The 16,612-nt window shown below is 41.8% G+C and overlaps 1 protein-coding gene across 2 annotated transcripts in view; it reads left to right on the top strand.

The window, feature by feature from the left end:
• btbd7 (BTB (POZ) domain containing 7) overlaps window positions 1-16,612 on the top strand; it is a 123,312-nt gene that overhangs the window by 94,658 nt on the left and 12,042 nt on the right. For both annotated transcript variants that reach the window (XM_084151167.1, XM_084151168.1), the window contains one exon: window positions 14,201-14,409. In XM_084151167.1, the coding sequence (XP_084007293.1) occupies window positions 14,201-14,409 (209 nt within the window). The remainder of the gene's footprint in view (window positions 1-14,200; window positions 14,410-16,612) is intronic.

The raw sequence follows: 16,612 nt of genomic DNA on the forward strand, positions 1-16,612 counted from the left end.
GTCATTGCCAACAAAGGGTATATAACAAAGTATTGAGAAACTTTTGTTATTGACCAAATACTTATTTTCCACCATAATTTGCAAATAAATTCATAAAAAATCCTACAATGTGATTTTCTGGAGAAAAAAAATTCTCATTTTGTCTGTCATAGTTGACGTGTACCTATGATGAAAATTACAGGCCTCTCTCATCTTTTTAAGTGGGAGAACTTGCACAATTGGTGGCTGACTAAATACTTTTATCCCCCACTGTATATAGACAGGTGTGTGCCTTTCCAAATCATGTACAATCAATTGAATTTACCACAGGTGGACTCCAATCAAGTTTTTTATTTTTAATACATTTGCAAAAATGTCTATACCTGTTTTTGCTTTGTCACTATAGGGTATTGTGTGTAGATTGATGAGGGGGAAAAAATATTGAATCCATTATAGAATAAGGCTGCAAAATAACAAAATGTGGATAAAGTCAAGGGGTCTGAATACTTTCCGAATGCGCTGCACGCTACAAAAGTATGTGGACACCTGCTCGTCGAACATCTCATTCCAAAGTCATGGGCATTAATATGGAGTTGGTCTCCCCTTTGCTGAAATAACAGCTTCCACTCTTCTGGCAAGGCTTTTCACTAGATGTTGGAACATTGCTGTGGGGACTTTCTTCAATTCAGCCACAGTGAGGTCGCGATGTTGGGCGATTAGGCCTGGCTCGCAGTCGGCGTTCCAATTCATCCCATAGGTGTTCATTGGGGTTGAGGTCAGGGCTCTCTGCAGGCCAGTCAAGTTCTTCCACACCGATCTCGACAAACCATTTCTGTATTGACCTCGCTTTGTGCACGGGGGCATTGTCATGCTGAAACAGGAAAGGGCCTTCCCCAAACTGTTGCCAAAAAGTTGGAAGCGCAAAATCATCTAGAATGTAATTTTATGCTGTAGCTTTAAGATTTCCCTTCACTGGAACTAAGGGGCCTAGCCCGAACCATGAAAAACAGCCCCAGACCATTATTCCTCCTTCCAGGCATATTAAAAACGTAACCGCATGTAACCTCCATTCGCTATTCGAGTGCAGGCTATGCATGACGTTTGTTTTTTGTGGGCCATTCTAAATTTTAAAAATGATACTGAGAAAAAGTTTTGGTCCCATGTTTCATGAGTTGAAATGCCAAGATAAAAAAAGTGTCAGAACCAGGTGTGGCATATCAAGAAGCTGATTAAACAGCATGATCATTACACAGGTGCACCTTTTGCTGGGGACAAAAGACGCCACTAAAGTTATGTCACACAACACAATGCCACAGATGTCTCAAGTTTTGAGGGAGCGTGCAACTGGCATGCTGAGTTCAGGAATGTCCACCAGAGCTTTTGCCAGAGAATTGAATGTTAATTTCTCTACCAATTTCTCTACATCGTTTTAGAGAATTTGGCAGTACATCCAACCGGCGTCACAACCACAGACCACGTGTAACCACGCCAGCCCAGGACCTCCACATTCTTCACCTGCGGGATCATCTGAGACCGGACAGCTGATGAAACTGTGGGTTTGCACAACCAAATAATTTCTGCACACCTGACTGCAGTTCGGCGTCGTAACCGACTTCAGTGGGCAAATGCTCACCTTCGATGGCCACTGGCACGTTGGAGAAGTGTGCTCTTCACGGATTAATCCCATTTTCAACTGTACCGGGCAGATGGCAGACGACGTATGTGGCGTCATGTGGAAAAGCGGTTTGGTGATGTCAACGTTATGAACTGAGTGCCCGCAAGGTCCCCCTGCTCAAGAAAGCACATATACAGGCCCGTCTGAAGTTTGCCAATGAACATCTGAATGATTCAGAGGAGAACTGGGTGAAAGTGTTGTCGTCAGATGAGACCAAAATCGAGCTCTTTGGCATCAACTCAATTTGCCGTGTTTGGAGGAGGAGGATTGCTACCTAAGACCCCAAGAACACCATCCCCACCGTCAAACATGGAGGTGGAAACATTATGCTTTAGGGGTGTTTTTCTGCCAAGGGGACAGGACAACTTCACCGCATCAAAGGGACGATGGACGGGGCCATGTACCGTCAAATCTTGGGTGAGAACCTCCTTCCCTCAGCCAGGGCATTGAAAATGGGTCGTGGATGGGTATTCCAGCATGACAATGACTCAAAACACACAGCCAAGGCAACAAAGGAGTGGCTCAAGAAGAAGCACATTAAGGTCCTGGAGTGGCCTAGCCACCTATTTGTATGACAGTTACCAGCTGCCAAAATGTCATGACTGCCACAGCCCTAGGTAGGGAAGAATATTTTCAAAAAAAAATTACCAAGTTTCAATACCAGGAATAATTCATATTTATTCAGAGTCCCTGGAAATACCGCAAAAATCTGAGGTGCCAATTTTTAAAGCATTTAAAACCAAGATATGGTCACTATGCCAGGGTTCTCCCCAAATAAGAGGGGTGCTGCGCCACCTAGTCGGCTTGCCTGCGCCACTATGTAAAGATTTCATCAAATGAAACTGATATTTAATATTGATAGAGTAACTATCGCCAATGACATTGTTGTGAATTGCAAAACAGGCCGTTCATAAATGTAGAACGTTATCGTGTTCCTCAATTCTTTCCGTGCATTTCAGCGGTAGGCTATCTTGACAGAGAGAATGCTCAGGACGCACAGAGCGCACCCCGAGTAAAGTGGTGTCGAATCATACAAACTTTGTAACGGCAGTCAAACAAAAGACGAAAGTTGCTGACCTTGATAGATAACCTCTTTCAACGAAACCTATATTTGGCAAAATCGAGTTGATGATTATACAGATCAGCTCATGATTAACGGAGAGATGAAGAGTGGAAATAGTTTAAATATGAAGGTATCTAAATGGGGACCAACTCTGTTTAAAAATATATACTTATCTCATACCGTTTGTTGATCACACATTCTCTACTGAAGCGCTCATATAGGCAGCAAGTATGAGACAGCGCAGAGAAGCGGGGGAAATGTTATAGCGGTATTTGTACATGCATAAGGGAGATAAGTGCTTTCATAATGCAACCTATGGATTACAGATAAAGTTAGGAATTTTCATGTGGACAGGAGTCAGGATTTTGGGTTTCAGTGGGATTGGGACTGGATAGGAAAATAGTCTAGGTTCTAGGACAGGTGAAGATATAATTTTCCCTCATGCCTCTGAATTGTATCCAGACTGTCTGTGACAGAGATGCATATGTAGTGAATTGTGCATAGGCCTATCATATTTGTGACTGTCTGAAGATTCACAACGACAGCTCAGAGGCACACATTATTTTATAGGCTATACTGTAAGGCACATATGTCAGAGTCAAGGCCCGCGGGCCACATCCGGCCCGCGAGAAGGTTTTTTACGGCCCCTGGGATGATCTTGATTTATTATTAGAACCGGCCCGCAGACCGCAGCAAGCCGGCAGCCCGCAGATCTTTTACACGCACCAATACTACATTTCCCACAATGCAACGGTGACGCACCGAGCAGTAGGCTGCTTCATTTCAATATTTATTGGCACAGCAGTCGTCAGCATCACAGTAAAATTAACTTTCAGATACCCATCAAAAATGGCAAAACGGAAGGTGGACACTGAGAACCGGGGGTTTCAAACAAGGTTGGAGTCGGAGTATATGTTCACGGAGGTAGCTGGAAAACCTGTGTGTCTTCTGTGTGGAGAAAGTGTGGCGGTACTGAAAGAGTATAATCTGAGACGACATTATGAAACGAAACACGCGGACAAAAACAAGAATATGGACATGGAACAAAGGCTACAAAAGGCAGAGGAATTAAAACGAGGCCTCAAATCTCGACAGGCTCTGTTCAAAAAAGCCAAATCACAAGGCCAGGCTGCTGTCAAGGCCAGTTTTATTTTGGCAGAAGAGATCGCTAAATCAGCCCGGCCATTTACGGAGGGGGATTTCATCAAAAACTGCATGATTAAAGTTTGTGACGAAGTTTGCCCAGAAAAAAGGCAACTCTTTTTAAATGTGAGTCTGAGCAGAAACACCATTGCCGAGAGAGTAGACCAGTTGTCCATCAATCTAAAAGAGCAGCTTGTGAAAAAGGGAAAAGATTTCATTGCATATTCCTTGGCTGTGGATGAGAGCACCGACATTTCTGACATTGCCCAGTTGTCAATTTTCATCCGCGGAGTGGACTCCAGCCTAAGCGTGACAGAGGAGTTTTTGGCTTTACGTCCTATGCATGGCACAACTACGGGGCATGATTTGTATGAAGAGGTGTCAAGATGTGTAAATGAGATGGAGCTGCCTTGGGAAAAACTTGTGGGTTTGACAACCGACGGAGCACCTGCGATGTGTGGACACAGGAGCGGACTGGTGGCGAAGATACGGGAAAAGATGCAAGAGGAAAACGCGACAGGTGAGCTGACAGCTTATCATTGTATCATACACCAGGAAGCGTTGTGCGGTAAAGCCTTGAAAATGGAGCATGTAATGAGCATCATCACGCGCACAGTTAACTTTATCAGAGCCAAAGGTTTGAATCACCGCCAGTTCAAGGCATTTCTGACGGAGTTAGAAACGGAGCATGGTGATTTGCCTTATCACACAGAGGTGCGATGGCTAAGCCAGGGAAAGGTGCTTCAAAGATGTTTCGAGCTTCGTGAGGAGATTTGTCTGTTCTTGGACAGCAAAGGGAAAGACACAACACAACTCCGAGACGAAATGTTTCTGTGTGAAATGGCTTTTCTGTGTGACATTACGAGTCATCTGAATGCAATGAACTTGCAGCTGCAGGGTCGGGATCATGTCATCTCTGATATGTACAGTACAGTGAAGGCATTTAAAACCAAACTGACTCTGTGGGAGACGCAGATGCGGAAAGAAAATTTGAGCCACTTTCCCAGCTGCCAGACCATGAAAGAGAAGCTCTCTACCAGTGCGTTCCCGAGCGCACAGTTGGCTGATAAAATAGGTATGCTTGCCGCTGACTTTCGACGCCGATTTGCTGACTTTGAAGCACAAAAAAGCAGGTTGGAACTGCTCGGTAACCCATTTGCTGTTGACGTGGAAAGCTCACCACCAAACCTCCAAATGGAGTTGATTGACCTCCAATGCAATGATGCACTGAGGGCAAAATATGCGGCAGTGGGTGCTGCGGAGTTCGCCCGTTTCCTCCCCGACACAATGCCCCAGCTGCGCATCCAGGCTGCTCAAACGTTGTCTATGTTTGGCAGCACATACCTGTGTGAACAACTGTTTTCTTTGATGAACCTGAACAAAACATCACACAGAAGTCGACTTACTGCTGAACACCTCCACTCAATTCTGAGGATTTCCTCAGCTCAGAGCCTTACCCCGAACATTGATGAACTTGTGGAAAAGATGGGACACCACCAAGTATCACCCTCAACCTCAAACAAGTGAACATTACTGTGCAATCACATATTTAGAGTTTTTACTCAGTTCAAGTTTAAAAGTTAAAGTTTAATATTTGTTTTCACTGCATGTTACTTCTCCTTAAACAAAGTGTTGTTTTTGATTAATAGATTTTTGCACTTTATTTTATTGTATTTCAATCCAATTATATTTTAAAAATATTTCAGTTGAGTGGATGATAGAAAATTGCTATTATTGTTTTTTTCTTTGAAGTAAATTTAGCCCACTTTTGCTAAAATAGAAAATATAGGCTACTGATGGTGCCTTGAATACCGGTTTCTTTCATTTAATGTTCATGTTATGGGGATTTTTATATAAAGGAAATTTGTCTTTTGTGTCTGTTGAAAATTAAAGATTACTGACAGAGCCATAAGAAAATATTGCTTTATTTATCTGATCATATTGGAATATATTTGTTAGGTTTTCAGTAGGTTCAATTAGGTTCACTAGACTATATGCGTCATTTAAAAATTTTTCAATGAACATTCGAACAGTCCGGCCCTCGGCTTGTAGCTAAATTTTTTATTTGGCCCTCCGTCCATTTGACTTTGACACCCCTGCTGTAAGGGGTTCCTGTAGGGTTTATTAACTGCATTCGGGTCGCGTGTGCAGTCCAGCAGTGTCAATTATGCGTGTGATTTGAATTTATGGGACTTTGTGTGTAGTAAATACACCTGTTTGGATAATGTGCTATTTTATTTTTTTATAATCTGATGTAGCCACATTAGTGCCGACACTGTCATTTAAATTTTTTTTTAGAAATGTGAAGAGGGTTCCCGGGACCAAACTGGGTGGTTCGAGCCTTGAATGCTGATTGACTGACAGCTGTGGTATATCAGTCTGTATACCGCGGGTATGACAAAACATTTATTTTACTGCTCTAATTACATTGATAAGCAGTTTATAATAGCAATAAGGCACCTTGGGGGTTTGTGGTATGTGGCCAATATCCACGGATAAGGGCTGTATCCAGGCACTTTGCGTTGCGTCGTGCATAAGAACTGCCCTTAGCCGTCGTATATTGGCCATATACCACACCCCCCCAGGCCTTATTGCTTAATTATGTTCCAGCCCCCCGACCATCCGCACAAGAAAAAAATCGTCCCGCGGCTAAATCTAGTTGATGGTCCCTGGCCTAGGGCATTGAGTCTGCAGGATTGTTGTAAAGCTGTCCTATCAAGGCAAAGGGAGAAGGGAAGAAGCCCGTCGGTTTTGCAGTTAGGCCCAGTGCAGTTGTGGCCACCTTGGATCAGGGCTGTTACGGTGACCGTATTACCGCCACGCTGGCGGTCACGAGTCATGACGGCAGTCAAATTCCACGTGACCGTTTAGTCACGGTAATTAGGCCTCCAAGCTCTGATGATGCTGATGGTCATTAGTAGCCTACCAAACTTGCTAACTGCCTGGTACTCAGCACTCTATTGTCCCGCTAATCACTCTGACATCAATGCAAATGTAATCGAAAATCTAATCAAACACTTCATGAGAGCCGATGAGCTCATGTTGCGCAACATTTCTATAGGTTATGCAATTGCGTGAGGAGACAAAGTGATGACCTCTATTAAAAAGAGGAGGATGGGATCAGCTTTCTATAAGCTAGGCCTACTATATTTCTCAACTTTCCTAATATTAAGCACATTGCTTCTCTTTACAACAGGAGTATAGCCTACCTGGCTAGCATGAAAATGAACCACGGGAAAAGTGTCCTCCATTCGCTATTTAAGTGCTTTTATAACATGTATTCCTTTCCCTTGCCCCTGTTTCAAGACAGGTGCATGATAATGGTCCATTCTAAATCAAAACAAATATATTATTTAGGATATGTAAAGACAAGATTAAATCAAGAATATTCTGATGGGTGACAATATTAGCCAATCACTTTTGAATTATATATTATCACTTGTGAATGATGCCCAGCTTAAGACAAGAAACAGCGCATTCCTTTTTTTTGTGACTTTTTCAACTCATAGTTGCAACCTAGCCTATAGACCTATATGATTTGATAAGGTTTGTATCGCAACTAAAGTGGCCAAATAACTATTTTAAATGAAGCACATTAATCTGCTTTACAACGGGTGTAGAGCATAACTGGCATACATACGCAGTGTGTGAGTTTCAAGTTTCGGGAAGATAATTTTCACCATAAAAACACCTTTAAAATAAAAGCATTACATGCATAATCACATTTGTGGTCCCTTTTGAGAATGGTGTTTTCCTGCTAATGGAACATTCGCGCTTAGAGCCTACTGCCGTGTGCGCATTGCTGCGCTTATAATGTGAAGAAATAGCCTAATAGTTTATCAACATTTTAAGCTAAACGTTCTGATCTGTTGCATCAGCCTCATTGCTTAAAAAATGGTTTTTGATGCTACTGGTTGTATTAATTTGGGATCTATCGCATCCCACAACTGTCCCAGACTGTGTTTGGAATATTTATTTCTCGCACAGAATATAATAGCCTAGGTCAACTTTTGTACTATGGGGGATAGTAGATTGACATAGGCTAGGGCTTTTGCTGTTTGTTAGGCCTACTCATCTTGTTGGCTGACGAAAAGTAAACGTGGACAGTTCTTCCAATATCTTCAATATACACGGAATTGGATTAGGATCTGCACATTTGAGTCCCTGATGTGTCTGTCTTCACTTGTAGCCTGTGAGAAAGACCCGATCATGTGACGGAGAGCAATGTGAGTGAGAGGTGCTTCGGAGCATGCAGCAGAAAAGGGAATTATCATTATTATATTCAGCCCAAGGGCACAACGGCCACTGGCCGCAAAAGGCATGGATTTTTTTAGGGGGAATTACGGCCACACAAAGGGGATGCTGACAGGAATTTCAAGGCATTATCAAGTGCTTGTCAAATTGTGAATGAGAGACTGATGAAGTGTGTGCAGCCTGCGAGAAAACAAAGCAGATTAAAATCATCATTAGTCACATCATGCAGCCTTACAATGTATTAAAAATCTAAACACAGAATAGCCGCATGTGCGCTTTCCTTCAAATTGTTTGGAGAAAATATCCTTTCTATTTTATTCAGCTATGTTAAATTGTATTCTTCATACTATAAAATAATGCCACGGAATTCTAAGCAAATCTTGTCTGCTAAATGAACTAGTGTAGCCCACAGCCATATGGTATAGCCAGATTAGGACCTAACATAAGGACAACTCAGTATGTTATCCCGTTCTTCTGAAATAGACTATATTTTCTTCATATCATGTTTCTTTAGAACTGTCTAAAATAAATAATGGATTTATTGTGAAGGTGTAGGCTATATTACATGCATTTATTATACTTTTTTAAATGTAGATGTTCCAAAGGTCTGCATCAGTGGCTTGTATGCTTGAAAGCCAGGAGATGCTAAATGTGTTTATGTTAATTAACGGTCAATTACCGTGAGATGGCAGTTATTTGCTTGACAATCACTGGCTGACAAAATGTAATGACCGCCACAGCCCTAAGCACAGCTGACTCATGGCAGTTCTCATAAGGCAACTGACCTGACGTGATGAGTCGTCGTTTATATCAATTTACACTGACTAACCACAAGGGAAAAATGAAAACCTTATTGCCTTGCGATTTGAAAAAAGCTTTCAAATCAAATTATGAATGTTTAGCCCCATGTCAGTGTTGACGCTTTGAGCTTGCATAATGAGGGTAGGATACACTATTTTGGTATATTAACAGCTGTTTTAAATCTAGAATACACACCTTGAAGTGAGACCTGTTAATTTGCAACGTCATGCTGATGAAAACGAAGGAGTGAACATGATGGAATTAACAGCCTTCGGAAAGTATTCAGACCCCTTGACTTTTTCCACATTTAGTTAGGTTACAGCCTTATTCTAAAATTGATTTTTCACCTTTAAATAGTTTTTTTTCCCCCTCATCAATCTACACACAATACCCAATAATGACAAAGCAAAAACAGGTTTTTATATATTTTTGCTAATTTATTAAAAAACAATTACATTTTCTTAAGTATTCAGACCCTTTACTCAGTACTTTGTTGAAGCACCTTTGGCAGTGATTACAGCCTCAAGTCTTCTTGGGTATGACGCTACAAGCTTGGCACACCTGTATTTGGGGAGTTTCTCCCATTCTTCTCTTCAGATCCTCTCAAGCTCTGTCAGGTTGGATGGGGAGCGTTGCTGCACAGCTATTTTCAGGTCTCTCTAGAGATGTTCGATCAGGTTCAAGTCTGGGCTCTGGCTGGGCCACTCAAGGACATTCAGAGACTTGTCCCGAAGCAACTCCTGCGTTGTCTTGGCTGTGTACTTAGGGTCATTGTCCTGTTGGAAGGTGAACCTTCACCCCAGTCTGAGGTCCTGAGCACACTGGAGCAGGTTTTCATCAAGGATCTCTCTGTACTTTGCTCCGTTCATCTTTCCCTTGATCCTGGCTAGTCTCCCAGTCCCTGCCGCTGAAAAACATCCCCACAGCATGATGCTACCACCACCATGCTTCACCGTAGGGATGGTGCCAGGTTTCCTCCAGACGTGACGCTTGGCATTCAGGCCAAATAATTCAATCTTGGTTTCATCAGACCAGATAATCTTGTTTCTCATGGTCTGAGAGTCTTTAGGTGCCTTTTGGCAAACTCCAAGCAGGCTGTCATGTGCCTTTCACTGAGGAGTGGCTTCCGTCTGGTCACTCTACCGTAAAGGCCTGATTGGTGGAGTGCTGCAGAGATGGTTGTCCTTCTGGAAGGTTCTCCCATCTCCACAGAGGAACTCTAGAGCTCTGTGAGAGTGACCATCGGGTTCCTGGTCACCTCCCTGACCAAGGCCCTTCTCCCCCGATTGCTCAGTTTGGCCGGGAAGCCAGCTCTAGGAAGAGTCTTGGTGGTTCCAAACTTCTTCCATTTAAGAATGATGGAGGCCACTGTGTTCTTGGGGACCTTCAATGCTGCAGAAATGTTTTGGTACCCTTCCCCAGATCTGTGCCTCGACACAATCCTGTCTCAGAGGTCTACGGACAATTCCTTCGACCTCATGGCTTGGTTTTTGCTCTGACATACACTGTCAACTGTGGGACCTTATATAGACAGGTGTGTGCCTTTCCAAATCATGTCCAATCAATTCAATTTACTACAGGTGGACTCCAATCATGTTGTAGAAACATCTCAAGGATGATTAATGGAAACAGGATGCACCTGAGCTCAATTTCGAGTCTCATGGCAAAGGGTCTGAATACTTATGTAAATAAGGTATTTCTGTTTTTTATTTATTTATACATTTGCAAAACAATTTAAACTTTTTCGCTTTGTCATTATGGGGTATTGTGTGTAGATTTATTTAATCCATTTTAGAATAAGACTAACATAACAAAATGTGGAAAAAGTCAAGGGGTCTGAATACTTTGCGAAGGCACATTCTACACGCCTTTGAGGTGGGAGTCTAGATATGTGTGTGTGTGTGTATGTGTCTAAGAGACAGGGAGACTTCTTGTGCAAGTCACTATCAGACCCCATCGCGTATCTTTCCTTCTAATCTCTACCTTGAAATCAGGCTGTTGTCACAGTTCAGTTGGTTGATGCCCGCAATAATATTTTGGGGCATCTTCAATTCCTATCATACACACTGCAGGGGCCAGGGGTGTTGCTGCTTCTTCACATTTCAGGCCTCAGTTTCTGGTGAGCAAAATAGGTTTTCAATGCCATTGAACCTTTTCAAATGGAGAAAACAAAACCGGTAACTATCACTGTTGATGGTGAAGACGAATGTATACATTTTTTCTTTGTATGTTTTTTTATTTCAAGTGTGAATAGGTGGTGTATACAGTATATGTAGTATTTTTGTGAAATCCGGGCTGTACTGGGACATTTAAGATATTGAATTGTAGACTTCTCAGGTCCAATTGTTCCAGGTCATCTATAATCGAACAATACACATGCCCTTCACTGCTGAAATACTCAGGCTGAAGTTGGATGGACTGGACTTTACAGGCTGCTGTATTAGAAATCCAAGCCAGTGCTCCTCAACCACATCCCTCCTCAGGAGAGCAGAGAAGCGTAAGCCAGCTTTCTGCGGGGCGCTCCACAACTCCATCACTAAAGTGACATTTTCATTTAGTTCTCTATCAGCAATACGGCTTAGCGTTTTACCGCCTCAACGCCGCATGCTCTTGTTGCTCCCCCGTCTCTTTATAAACAAAGAAATAGCGAAATATAAACTCTCCAACATCATTTATTTGTTTTGCAGTCACTTTATTTTTTCTTCTGTTTTTAAACGAGGCCTGCAGTGATATATGAAAAGAGTAAAGTTTAAGTATTGATCCGGCAGCCATGATAGTAGTGGCCGTCTGTTTGTAGAGGAGCGGGAGAAAAATACTAATTACTTTTTTAAGAATAGAGCCACAAGCTTGTCTAGGAATGATTTCCAGTGTAAAAACCTGGTCATGTACAGTTGCCCTTTAGTTAAGTAATGATTTAGAAAATCTGGTTAATTTCTTATGGTAACATTTAAGGAATTGCAAAGTACTAATACTTTGTGTAACTTAAAAGGGCTAATAATGCAATGTATCAGGCAGCAGTGGACCTGCAGTGGATCATTCCATTAATATCTCAGGAATGTTGCTGCGTGTCCTTTCCCACAGACGCATAACAAGAAGTAGGGCGTGAATGTAGTGAACTAGAAATACGGGTATATTCAAGAGGGTGCTACTAAATAAATGTCTAAACGTAGTTTTCTTTAGCCTATTTCATTCTGAATCACACTATTCATTATTAGATTGTTCTCTACAATATTATAACCTTAATATGCTTGTACTTAACAGTATTGATTAAGTAAGAACGTTAGTTTGTTGTGACTGTTGCTAATTTATACTGCACAGCTTGGTTGTATCGCTTTCATATTTCGGTGTTGGGAGGTGGTAACATTTGGAGACGTTTTCGTGCTTTGGACCAATCAAAATAAACTTGATAACATCTTCATCTCCAGATCCGTGGCTTTCTATTCCTCTAAGCCCGGTCAATCAACATTGAGAGGGGCTGTTTCTATGGTGATTTTTAAAGGGTGTTTCTTCTTTTTTCTCATCTTATTCAACTGTTACCATGCACATGCAAAAAAGATAGCTCAGATGTGCAAGTGCTCTATTGAATTAACATCTTTTCATAAACATTTAATGAAATAATCTATTTATGGGTGAACACCCTACAAGAAGTGCTACGAGCACACTAGAAACTCTAGAGCCAGTTTGTGGAACGGCAAAGAGCGCTGACCTCGCATGACCTAAGATGTCATACCCAGCCTCTGGGCCAGCTCGCTGAGCTGACATTTAAGAACGGTGCGGTCCCTCCACATCAGTAACACCAGAGTGCACAGCCACGAGCGTGTCAGCAGCCACACATGACCAAGTCTACAGACTAAGCTAATGAGACCAGCACGTTTGCATGATCAACTAGCATTTGAGCTAAAGCACCACAGGAACTAGTCACCAAGGAGACATGCTAGTTCACTAATTGCCATCACAGATCTCAGTAGGACTTTCAGACAGGTTTTTAGCGACAGTGAACCTTAGAGACATGGTTCAATTGGCATAAATAGCATACAGCTCTGAGCAACCTCCTAGATCACCAAGAAGTCAGATGATGTGTGACTGATTTATGGTGTCCTACGCATGCCACAGAGCTTTATGAGCTCTGTCAGTCTCTGAAATGATGTTACACATGGCTCAATGTGTGTAACTCCTTAGATGTTGACAGAAGATGGTCTGGGTCATGTTTATTAGGCACCTGATGGAACAAAACGAACTGGAACAGGGAGGGACTATCATGACTTGTCCAATAAGAAACACACATTTTCGCTTTCCTTTGCAAATCGCTTGAAAACGTTTTCTGTAGTTTGCGTCGTCTGTGTTTTAGATGTCCGGTGTTAGATGAACAGCAAAAATGACTTGTACACACACCCGTACTTACACTTTGACACAAAGGTTACTAAACAAAGTCAGGGTGGAAAGAGAGATGATGGATGGTGTGGTGGAGTGAAAAAAAAAGAAGCCTTTTCGTGAACTAACGCTCGTACTTGACTTTTTACCCCCCCTACTAGCACTGACTTTGCTGAAAGCTACTTTGACGAAAAATGTACTGACTGACTGTGATGTGGTTGTCCCACCTAGCTATCTTAAGATGAATGCACTAACTATAAGTCCCTCTGAATAAGAGCGTCTGCTAAATCACTAAAATGTAAGCATTTTATTTTTGAGGAATCTAGTAACTTTCAGACTATATTGAGATTGATAGCTTTGTGTGTGGAACACTACTACCCTACAGCAGTGTGTGCAATCGAGTGAATTATTAATTGATCCCCACTGTACCATTTAATTCTTCTCAGATGTACATTCCTATCAATATTTATAAAGTCGTTATTATGCATATGTATTTTTGGTCCCACTGTACCTCAATGTATTATTATTCCATCTCCCCTTGTGTGTGTTTGGAGGGGATAATAGGTTGAGAAATAGTAAGGTTGTCAACTATGGAATAAAAAAGTTGCTATGTGTATAATAATAATAATATGCCATTATATGTTGGTGAATTAGAGGTTCTCTCTTTACTTCTTTCTATCTCTCGCTCTCGTGCCAACATTTGCAGTACGCAAGGTCTATATTGTATATGACAGTCGCATCCTTGGCTTTAGACTTTGCATAACATTCAATTCAGTTACCAGACGATCTTATTCAGTTCAGTGACTGTGAAGTGTAGTACTAAGATTTTGCAATCATGGAAAGCAAAACCGTAATAATATTTTAATTTTTGCTCCTTTATGTCCTCATAAACCCTTCTGTCCTTTTCTCTCCAGGTTGCGAGGACATCGTGGTGGAGAGCATCTCTCTGGACACGGTGGTGCCCATCCTGAAGTGGAGCTCGCAGCCCTACGGCTCAAAGTGGGTCCACCGGCAGGCCATGCACTTCCTGTGTGAGGAGTTCAGCCAGGTCATGACCTCTGACGTGCTCTACGAACTGGGCAAGGAACACCTGGTGGCTGCCATCCAGTCAGACTATCTGCAGGTGAGAGGCAGGCAGATGCATGCACCCACACATGCATACGTGTGCATTCATATGCACTCACTCACTCACTTAATCACTCACTCACTTAATCACTCACTCACGCACAGACACACACACCCAGACTCATTACTATTTTTTATACCTAGAATATGTATGTTTATTGATGTAAAATAGAAAATAACTTATACTTATCAAACGTACTATACCATTCTTATCTTATTTTATATTATTTTACTACTACTTCTAAAAATCCATCCTAACTCTCCTTTAAAATTCCACCTTGCGCATCAGCTCCATGTGATTGTGGACAGACAGCGTTTCTCCTGCTCAGGCAGGTGTTACTTGTTGTAATGGAAGCTGGCCGTAGATGAGGTGTGAGACTTTACAGCTCACAATTCCAGATCTCTGAGAGATTTGGGAGGACCTGACCTAAATTCACACATAACACCAGTTCTATATGTACCTAAATACATTCTAAACTTTCGGGGCCCATACTTACGAACTTGCTGAAAGCTACGGTTGAAACGTTTTCTCTAACACATTCTGCATCAGCCAATTAAAAACGTTGACGTAGTTGGACGTGATAGAATACTTTTTCATGAAATAAATAAAACGCCACGATCTGCTAAAACACGTGTAACTGCACAACTTGACAAATAGCTCACAGTGTAGCGAGCCTAGCTTCTGGTCATTTTCGCGGCAAGGGTTCAAATTCCAGATTAGATAAATGTTTTATTTGTATTTTTTTATGTTGTTTTCAGTTGCCTAAAGTAAAACTTACAGAACTTACCCATTAGAACTGTGAAACGCTTGATTCGCCGACATTGGATTTACATGAGGGTATCGACAGCCAATCCAGTACAGGCTGGAAGCTATATAGCGCCTTGATTGGTCAATTGTGCCGCGATATCGCTGAGCACTGGCATAATATTGAGCTTTTCCCAACTTAAGGCCGGCCCTGTTCACGTTCTGTTTGCTGAGCTCCTCTCTCTCGCCTTACTACACCCTTAGTGGAAATTATTTCTTAGAAAAATACACAGAAGCATTGCTAGTGTTGCAAAATTCCAATAACTTTTCTAAAATTACCAGGTTTTCCAGAAATCCCGGGTTGGAGAATTACTGGATTTCCTGCTTATTACCTCCTGATTCAGCGAATCTTCCAACTGGGAATTTCTGAAATCTTGGGAAAGTTACGGGAATTTTGCAACACTAAGCATTGCTCTGTGATTCTAAATGTCCCTGTTTGTTGTTACCTGAAGCATTTGCTCATGTCCACCATTTGCACAGACCACTGACTCCAGCCATTCCAAATGTAAATGGTATAACTTAACAGGCAACAGAAATAAGACATCACCGATAACTAAGGAACTCGGGAGATATTCAGCCAACAAAGGAATTATACTAAGGGAAAATGGTAGCGTCATATAAGCAATCCAATTGGCAATAAATACAAAGGCTAGGAAGTTAGCATTATACAATCTCCAAACACATGAAAAGGCACTTTAACTCAGGCATGCACAACACAATGAAAAGGAAAGGAAATGGGCTGCTCTATGCCACCATAAACTCTGAACAACACTGGATAGGGTGTCCACCCACTCTGGTGATGTAGCTCAGTTGATAGAGCATGGCGTTTGCAACGCCAGGGTTGTGGGTTCGATTCCCACGGGGGGCCAGTATAAAAAAAATATGTATTCACTAACTGTAAGTCGCTCTGGATAAGAGCGTCTGCTAAATGACTAAAATGTAAATGTAAAAATGTTATACATTTTACCAAGACAAATGATTCATGTTCTGAATCGTTCAGTGGAGTCTTTCTCGAAAATACTGTATTAACATTATATCCAAAAAGTCGGATTTAGTAACCTAATACATCCGATTTAAAAAATGAATTGTTTTATTGTCACATACACTGGATAGAATAAGCACCAAGCTCTGTTGACAGAGCGGCGCCGCTTTCTCGCAGCGACTTTTGAGAATGTTATATGTTGTGGTGGTCCTTTCCAAAGTTGTTTCCACGGATCGCAAAAAGCTAAATTAACATGACACGAGCTGAATTAAATGTAAAAGCCTTTGAAAGGAAAAAGCTTGTGGTACGCTCAGGGCTCAGTTGGCATTTCAGAGATTCGCTTGTTTTTCTGAGAAGTCTTCAGAAATATAACAGGAATTTCGCATTAATAAGAAAAGCATATACTAAAATATG

The sequence above is a fragment of the Coregonus lavaretus genome (assembly GCF_964263955.1).
Source record: "Coregonus lavaretus genome assembly, chromosome: 33".
Lineage (NCBI taxonomy): Eukaryota > Metazoa > Chordata > Actinopteri > Salmoniformes > Salmonidae > Coregonus > Coregonus lavaretus.